Here is a 7,565-nt window from a genome sequence, read left to right as displayed (position 1 = left end):
CTAAACATACGTATTTACCCTTTTTGTGTGAACTTTAAAATGTAAACTCACCTGGAATAAGACAGATCTTTATGACGGCTTAAACGAATTTCCAGTGTCCTCAAGTAAAACATCAATTCATTGACTTCTTCAAAGTACTTGGACTCTTGCTCACTGGTCAGGTTGTCATGATTTTGAGTGTACCACCCTTGCATCTCTTCCACTTTACTGGAAGTCTGCAAAACTGTCCAGTTACATTCTAAACGTCCACCTACGGGTGCGATAAACCTGCTCAAATTGCTTTTGAATGTCATTAGCTCTGCGAATCAGCAAGTCTTTAAAGTCTTGCAAACAAGCTTGTTTCACGTCAAACGCTTGGTGGTAAGTCAAGCTGCTCGGGTTACCCAAACGAGCCAGATAAGGTGATAAGTAATCAATATCCTCTTCCACCTCCTTTTCCTTGTTGATACGTTGCATTTCTTCCTGCTCCAACATTCCGGTGCGGTACTTCAAGTTTTGTTCCCTGTTATAGACCGAAACGTCCAGCTTACAGAAGGCAATTTCGTGCGCACGTAACAGAAGAAAATCTGTAATCTTTAATAAAATTTGTGAGTGTGTAAATTAAGGATAGTGGGTTTACCTGGTTTTCGAAATCTCTGATTAGTTCTACGACTTGGTTTTCGTCTTTCAATTGTTGTTCTAGGAGTAGGAAGAGCTGGAGTTGCCTGGGGGGTTTTGCCCCTATTTCAGCTTGGTATCCGTAAGTCAGCTCAGGTCTATACAGTTGTGTGGAAATTCTTCATAAATAATCTGGCAACTTACCTGAAAGTCATTCCTTCACCCATTTCAGATAAAGGTGGTTTAATAAATGTTCTGGTCGATGCTGTAACGTTGTCTTTTCCGTATTGATACTTCAAATGAATTTTCCGGTCTTTTATATTGAACTCCCTAACACTAACGTCCTCATAAGGTGATTTCGTCTCGTCTCTTAGGAATTTTTGTATGATTTTCTGCGAAAAAACACAATTTACGTTACTTAAACATCTCATACGTCTTCGTACTAAAATGGGTCTGCGATTGGGCATGGAGATCTCTTGATCATCAGGTGATTGGTTCTTTTTGTCATCGTATACAACCTGTCTGTAGTACAACCTGTAAATTGTTTTAGTCAAATATCGCAATTTCTACCAAAGTACTCATACTTGTCATCTCTGTCATCGTAATACTCAGTGCACATACAACTTTCAATTTCTATTTTAGATAAACCGTCAAAACGGGCTTTGCTGGCTAGAAATATAGTTCTTGCAGCTTGAGGATTGTCTTGGCAGAATACATGTTCTAAAATTGCAGCATAATCAAAATTAAGTCAGTTAGTTTCATTTGCAACTGACTAATGATGGCGTCGTCTCTGCCAGTATTGAAATGTTCAGTTTCTAGATTAGTTTTAGCATCCACAACCCTTTTCACTAATTTATCGTGACGGTTTTCAAACTCTTCCTCCACAGTTTCAATGTCTGTACAAGCAAAATCGGTGAATCGAGTAATTTTCTTAACTAGACCATCGTCACACACATAAGGAGCGTATTGTTCTACCAGAGTTCTTTTATACTGCGTCGTTTTAGATCCCCCAGGAAAACGTCTTTGTAAAACTATACACACAAGTATTAGTTGTTGCCTAGTTATGTAATCACCTTAGTTACCATCATTTGGTATGGAAATCTTTATAGACCAAGGCGCAGGCATGTCCAAGTGTTTTTCGTCCCAAAACTCTTCGGGTTCTTCATCTTCTCCAATTTCTACAGCTTTCTGTTGACGCCAACGTAAAGGTTCTCCAATTAGCAAATGCTCCCACTTTTCCACGTCGATCAGGTCGTAACTCAACGAAGCCAATCCTTGAGAACAGTCTTGCATATTCACCCAGTAGTTTTCGTGGTTCCACACGCTTTCAATGCCACAGTATAGGTCAGTGTTTAATGGGTGGGGCATTCCAGTGCTGGGTTCAATAAAAGTACTTTCGGTCACACCTCTAGAACCTGCAGCCAGGAAAACCCAAGCGTGGATTCTTTGGCCTTCTAGGTCATCTGGTGGACGTTTTTCTTCTTCCTTAAATCAAATAATTTGATAAATGTAAATAATATAGAGAGTAGAAAATACCAGGATTCTTTGGCGTTCTAATTCAGCTTGACGTTCTTCTTCGGCCTTAATTTTGTCCAGTTCACGTTGTTTCATCATTGCTAAAAACTTGCTTTGCAGCTCTTTAGGTGCCGCAATTTTGTATTTTGCGCTCTCTTCTTCAATTTCTTCTGCTTCGTTTTCTTCTTCGAAAGTTTCAAAAGGACTGTTTACGCGACACATAATTTTTTCAGTTACATCTTTGATGGCGTAGCTGCAATTAACTGCGTTGAGTGCTGAGTATGTAAAGTGGTGACACTTACCCAGATACTACAAAAGCATCGTAGCCTATTCCAACTAGAATCGAGCATAATACGGTGGCAATTTCAAAAGAGTGACCGGATTGGCGTAGAACGGTAGTATGGGGAGAATATAAATGTCTAGGCTGAAACCATAACATACATTATTTAAAATAGGTTGTTGAGGCTGTAGTATATGTTAAATGATTAAGTTTTAAGTTTGACAAATGAAGAAGCAAACGTTCACAAACGTTACATTCAAAACATTTATGTTTCTCATTTCTTTGTTGCTGGTTGGGTCTTCTGTTTCACCACACAAAAAAGGTTTGTTGGAAAAATGGAATTTCGCACTATTTTCAACTAAGTTGGAGTGGACTGAATCAGTAAGTAATAGCCATAAGTCCTTATTTATACAGGGTGGTCCAGTTTTAAGTGTCAATAATTCACCATTTGATAGCCAATCAAAAAATAAGTTGACTTGCATTATTTCATTTTTCTGAAAAACGTTTCCTAAGGAAGATACAGTCCTCCAAATTTCAATTTAAAAAATCGTTTTATAGTTTAAAACTGAACATCCAAGACTTGTGAAAGTCCAAATTTGTACTGAATAGTCTAAAAACTTGCTTTTTACTATTAGGAATGGTCTTATGATTCGCTTTGCCAGACTGCCATCCTGGTTGAGTGTCTGAAACTGGCATTCAAGAACTAAAAAATGTCCGGAAATCAAGACAAAGATTGTATTGTGCATGAAACTCATTTTTTACTACTAAAAATAGTATAAAAGTTGACTTTTAATGCTAGAACGGACCTTACTAGGACTAAAGAGAGTCCAAAGGTATATTTTCAAGACTTTAATTGGTGTACAACTCAATTTTCTTCAACTTTCAACAAGTCAAGAAGTAAATTAAATTTTCGGACTATTTTATTTCTAAAAATTAGTTCTGAAGACTATTATTGTAGCATTTGGTACCAAAATTTTTTAGTTTTATTACTGAAGAAACTTGACTTTTGGAATTAGTCTTAAATTCGATTTTTCAGTCTTGAAAAGCACTAAAAACAGTCTGAATTTCTTAGAGGTGCTACAATTTATTGCACCTATGAGTGTAGAAGTCAATTTAATAGTGAAGAAGCTTGAAATAACATTTTCAAGACTATGGTCAGTGGACAAACTGGCTTTTAGGCTTGATAAGTCAAAAACTTTGTAAAGATAGTCTTGAAACTCGATTTGAGGCACTGAAAACAGCCTTAAAACATTCTAGTTTATTAAGAAATACCCGAATTTTTAGCACTGAGGTGTCTAGAAGTCGATATAATAGTGACAAAGCTTGGAATGCCATTGCTTGAAACTCGATTTTCCAAGCTGAAAGCAGTTTTGAAGCACTAAAAATAGTCCAGAATTTGAAGAAAATGAAAAGCAAAGTAAAAAGCACGAAAAGTTAGTTTTCAAGACAAATTTCATGAATCTAATGTCAATGTCCTGCATCTAAGACTATTTTCAAGACTAAAATATTGGAAATTTGTCTTCAAATTATGAAAACTTACTTCAAATGCAAATTTTAAGCTTCTGACGTCACTTTTTATTAGTTCAGTCACATTTTGGGGTTCAAGTCAATTTTTAAGGTTTAAATGTATGAATTTGTAGTAACAAATTCTTGGAAAAGTAGTTTTTATGTCTACAAGTCAATTTTTAGTATTAAAGTCTCTCGATTTGCATGAAAACTGGTTACAAACACAATTTTTAAGCTTATGAAATTTTGAAAACTATGAAAACTGGCTACAATAATATTTTTTAAACTTCTTAAGTGAATTTTCCGTTTCCAAGACATTTTTTAAGTTGGGTTGGGTTAGTTTTGGGTCTTTGACCGTAATAACGTGTAATAAAGTGCTTGTTCCAAATTTGATCAATCAACGGTTTGACAGTTATGACAAAGAAAAACGATTTTTTAAACAGAAATTTGAAGGACTGTATTTTCCTTAGGAAGCACTTTTCAGGAAAATGACATAATGAATGTCAACTTATTTTTTAATTGGCTATGGATTGGTGAATTATTGACATTTAAAACTGGACCACCCTGTATATCTATATTATTTATACTCACGGGTTATTATCTCTTCAAAACTAGTGAGTAATAAGCATATTATTGAACATTAATAGAAAATGAAAAAAAAAACTTTAATTACACAGTTTTTGGGCCAATCTCTGTAAATCCAATTAACATTAAAGAAGCCACGCTTTATTTTTACGCAAACTTCCTTCAATTTAATCGAGTTTATGCAGAATTTTATAAAAGCACTGTATAAATAATTTAGACGCTAATAAAATCTCTAGTTAATATGAGATGATTCCTTCACCATTTGTCAAGAAAATTGAACTACATTCATTACAACCCATCTCAGGTTGATTTTTTCAATAAAGTCAAAATTACTAAAGAAGAGAGATTGCAATAAGCATTATCTAGTAGGACATTAATTGTGTTTCACTGCTGTTTAATGGTTTTGTTCAATTTGAGTTTACGTATTGCTAGCAATCTGAAGGAGTGCAGTGCCTAACAAAACTACACTTTTTACACTTTTGAGGAGTGATCAAACTAATTATTTTCCGTAATTGAGCCGCGTATTTAATTTCGTTCAAACCGAATCCAAATAATTACATAAAAGACATTACAACTGCGAGTACAAAGCGTTTACAACAAACACATCATTAAAACTCCGCAATTGTGGTAATCAGCTTCATATTACGACAAAATTAACCAGACAGCGGTAATTATTAACGACCACGAATTCCATGTTTTAATTACCCCCTCGCAACAATAGATTTTATATGGGGGTGTAATGAGTGTAAAGTTACTTTATTATTAATTTTTTTCCTGTGACTGGTGATCAAAAGTGTAAATTGGTACGCCACTGGTTTAGTTAACGACCTATCTTTATAAAATACCGTATACCCTTTATATTAAGAGGGATTCCGTATTATTTGATTTTTATTGACACTTGTTGCTTGTTGAGCCCGGTCGGGCTGGTGAGTTAATGCAATTTTAAAGTGTATAATTCTTTAAATAGGGGAGAGCGCTCCGAAACACGAGGGTGTTTTTATCTATATAATTGTTTTGTAATTTATAATTTGCACGTCAATGTGATTAATGAATTCTTCCAGATTGTTGTTTTCTTGGTTCAATCAGTTAGTCAGTGTACGTACAACCCGTTCGGTTTGTGTAATTGGATTTTCGCGTTCTTCCAGGTAGAAACCTGAAATCAACCCTTAAAAGAATATTTATCAAGGGGATTAACGGAAAGGCCATTATGTGATTTTCTGCCGAGGTAAGCTTTCCCGAAAATTCCCCAAACTATTCCGGGGGATAGCGTCGGAGCTTGGAGCCGACCCGACCGTCCTAAAATCGCGCCCCGCGGGTTGCCGACAAGGGACACCGTCCGTTTTATCCCCGTCCAGGCCCCGCGACCCCCGCGGCTTCCTATCGCCTTTAACACCCCCAACCCCACCCGCCCCCCACGATTTACGGCCTCCGCGCTACACGGCGACGTAATTATTGACGGTCGAACCGCGTTGCCGGCGCCGACGGTCCTAAAAGGATCTCTCCAGAATGCCCCCCCCGTCGGAAAAAAAAAAGTTTTGTTAGGGCTTGGTAGAGGTTGAAAGGGAATAAAGGGAAAAACGTATAAACATTTTTTTTGACTTGTCTCAATCGGTGAAATTAAAATGGATTGAAGTAGAAAGTTTGTTTCGTGGATGTCAGTATGAACCATCACTCTCTCGTTTTCCATACTTAGGGGAATCACGTGAATTATCGGATTGGTTTGAAAGTAATTTTGACCATAATGTCATTATTTTATACTTCACTAGTAGTACTACCATTAGTGACATCTGTACCCTACCAATCATTTTGGTCATTGGTGTAATTTGGAGGTTATCAACCGAAAAGAGGGGAATGACGTATTAATGTTTGTTTTGTCCCAGGAACTGCCTCGTCAGTAAGGCTTGGCAGCCCCTTCCCTTATACACACGTCTGTACGCGCCAATATTCTTTGGCAGGGAAAGCGGCCTCAGATAGATTGGTCAAGCAAGACTATTGCTTTTTACCCTCCCATCGCTGTAGACCAAAAGGATAGGTCTGGAAGAGGAAGTCGCTACAAGTTCAGAAATTTTCCATTTTGGGAAGTTCCCAGAGTTACATCGGCGCCCTCTGTCCTGGGAGAAGGATGCCCCCGCTGACGGAGGAGCTCTTCTTGTCCTCCATTTCGTCTTTCTTCGTCAGCTCGACCATCTCTGGTGGTCCTGGAAGATGTCCAAACAGCCGGCTGTTCTCCGTCTGTTTTTACATCCTAAAGTTTTTGGGGAGTTAGGGTCTGGTGAGTGGGGGATGGTTTTGAAAGCGGGGGATAGTTCCAGGAGTGCAGTCAGAGCCCAATTAGCACCGGGATAACTGCGGAAAGCTTCTAACCAGATTTTGGGAATAAAACTCTCGCCACCCGTGGGGAAGGTCTGGGGGGAATTCACACGTCAGTATGTGACGTGGAACTTATATTATCTATCTGTATTGCTGGTTGCATATTTGTGAGAGACAGTAGTTGCAAGGCATGTCGCCCTTAATAAACCGACTGATGCGACATCTATGAAGTGGTTCTTATACTTAGATTGAGGGCGCCATTTATATGTCTAGTTTATGGAGTTAAGTACAGATGTCCCCAATAGTTGTGCTACTATTACAGTACTACATTACGTTTACGGAACAATAAAATATCGTTAGATACATTAAATAAAGTCATTTTCAGTCAAAAACAACAAACAAATTTTATTTTAACAACAAATTTGTAATTTACATTTACAAGCTGAGAATTATCCAAATAACATGTCTTGTTTCGAAAACTGTAAGAAAACTGTGTTAAATTGTAATTCTTACAAATTCTAGGCAAATTTTGACTGTTTTGACATTTGTGACAGATATCACGTGGTTTTTGGAGGATAATTTAGTAAGGCAGTTACGTGGCCACTGTCAAAATGACTGTCATAAATCTCAGAAACACGTTTTGTATTGAGTACTGCAAGAAAACATGAAATCACAATGCAAACCCAGTTGCAGTGAGAAAATGACTGTTTTAAGCACATTTTTGGAATCCTCATTAAATTTCCTATCCAATAACCTGAAAAACAGTAAAAAC

General features: G+C 37.2%; 1 protein-coding gene across 1 annotated transcript in view; it reads right to left on the bottom strand.

Moving 5' to 3' along the window:
• The window catches only part of lobo (coiled-coil domain-containing protein lost boys), a 68,849-nt gene that overhangs the window by 151 nt on the left and 61,133 nt on the right, over positions 1 to 7,565 (bottom strand). Inside the window, exons 3-12 of the mRNA XM_081980304.1 lie at positions 2,415 to 2,536; positions 2,134 to 2,365; positions 1,680 to 2,082; positions 1,371 to 1,628; positions 1,182 to 1,317; positions 1,041 to 1,131; positions 802 to 989; positions 620 to 755; positions 268 to 573; positions 52 to 215 (exon numbers count right to left, since the gene is read on the bottom strand). Of these exons, the coding sequence (XP_081836430.1) occupies positions 52 to 215; positions 268 to 573; positions 620 to 755; positions 802 to 989; positions 1,041 to 1,131; positions 1,182 to 1,317; positions 1,371 to 1,628; positions 1,680 to 2,082; positions 2,134 to 2,365; positions 2,415 to 2,536 (2,036 nt within the window). The remainder of the gene's footprint in view (positions 1 to 51; positions 216 to 267; positions 574 to 619; positions 756 to 801; positions 990 to 1,040; positions 1,132 to 1,181; positions 1,318 to 1,370; positions 1,629 to 1,679; positions 2,083 to 2,133; positions 2,366 to 2,414; positions 2,537 to 7,565) is intronic.

Source organism: Ips typographus, linkage group LG5 (genome assembly GCF_016097725.1).
Source record: "Ips typographus isolate SLU linkage group LG5, UJ_Ityp_2.0, whole genome shotgun sequence".
In the NCBI taxonomy this organism is placed as follows: domain Eukaryota; kingdom Metazoa; phylum Arthropoda; class Insecta; order Coleoptera; family Curculionidae; genus Ips; species Ips typographus.
Note: the sequence above shows the minus strand (reverse complement) of the source record. Positions and strands in the feature narration are given on the sequence as shown.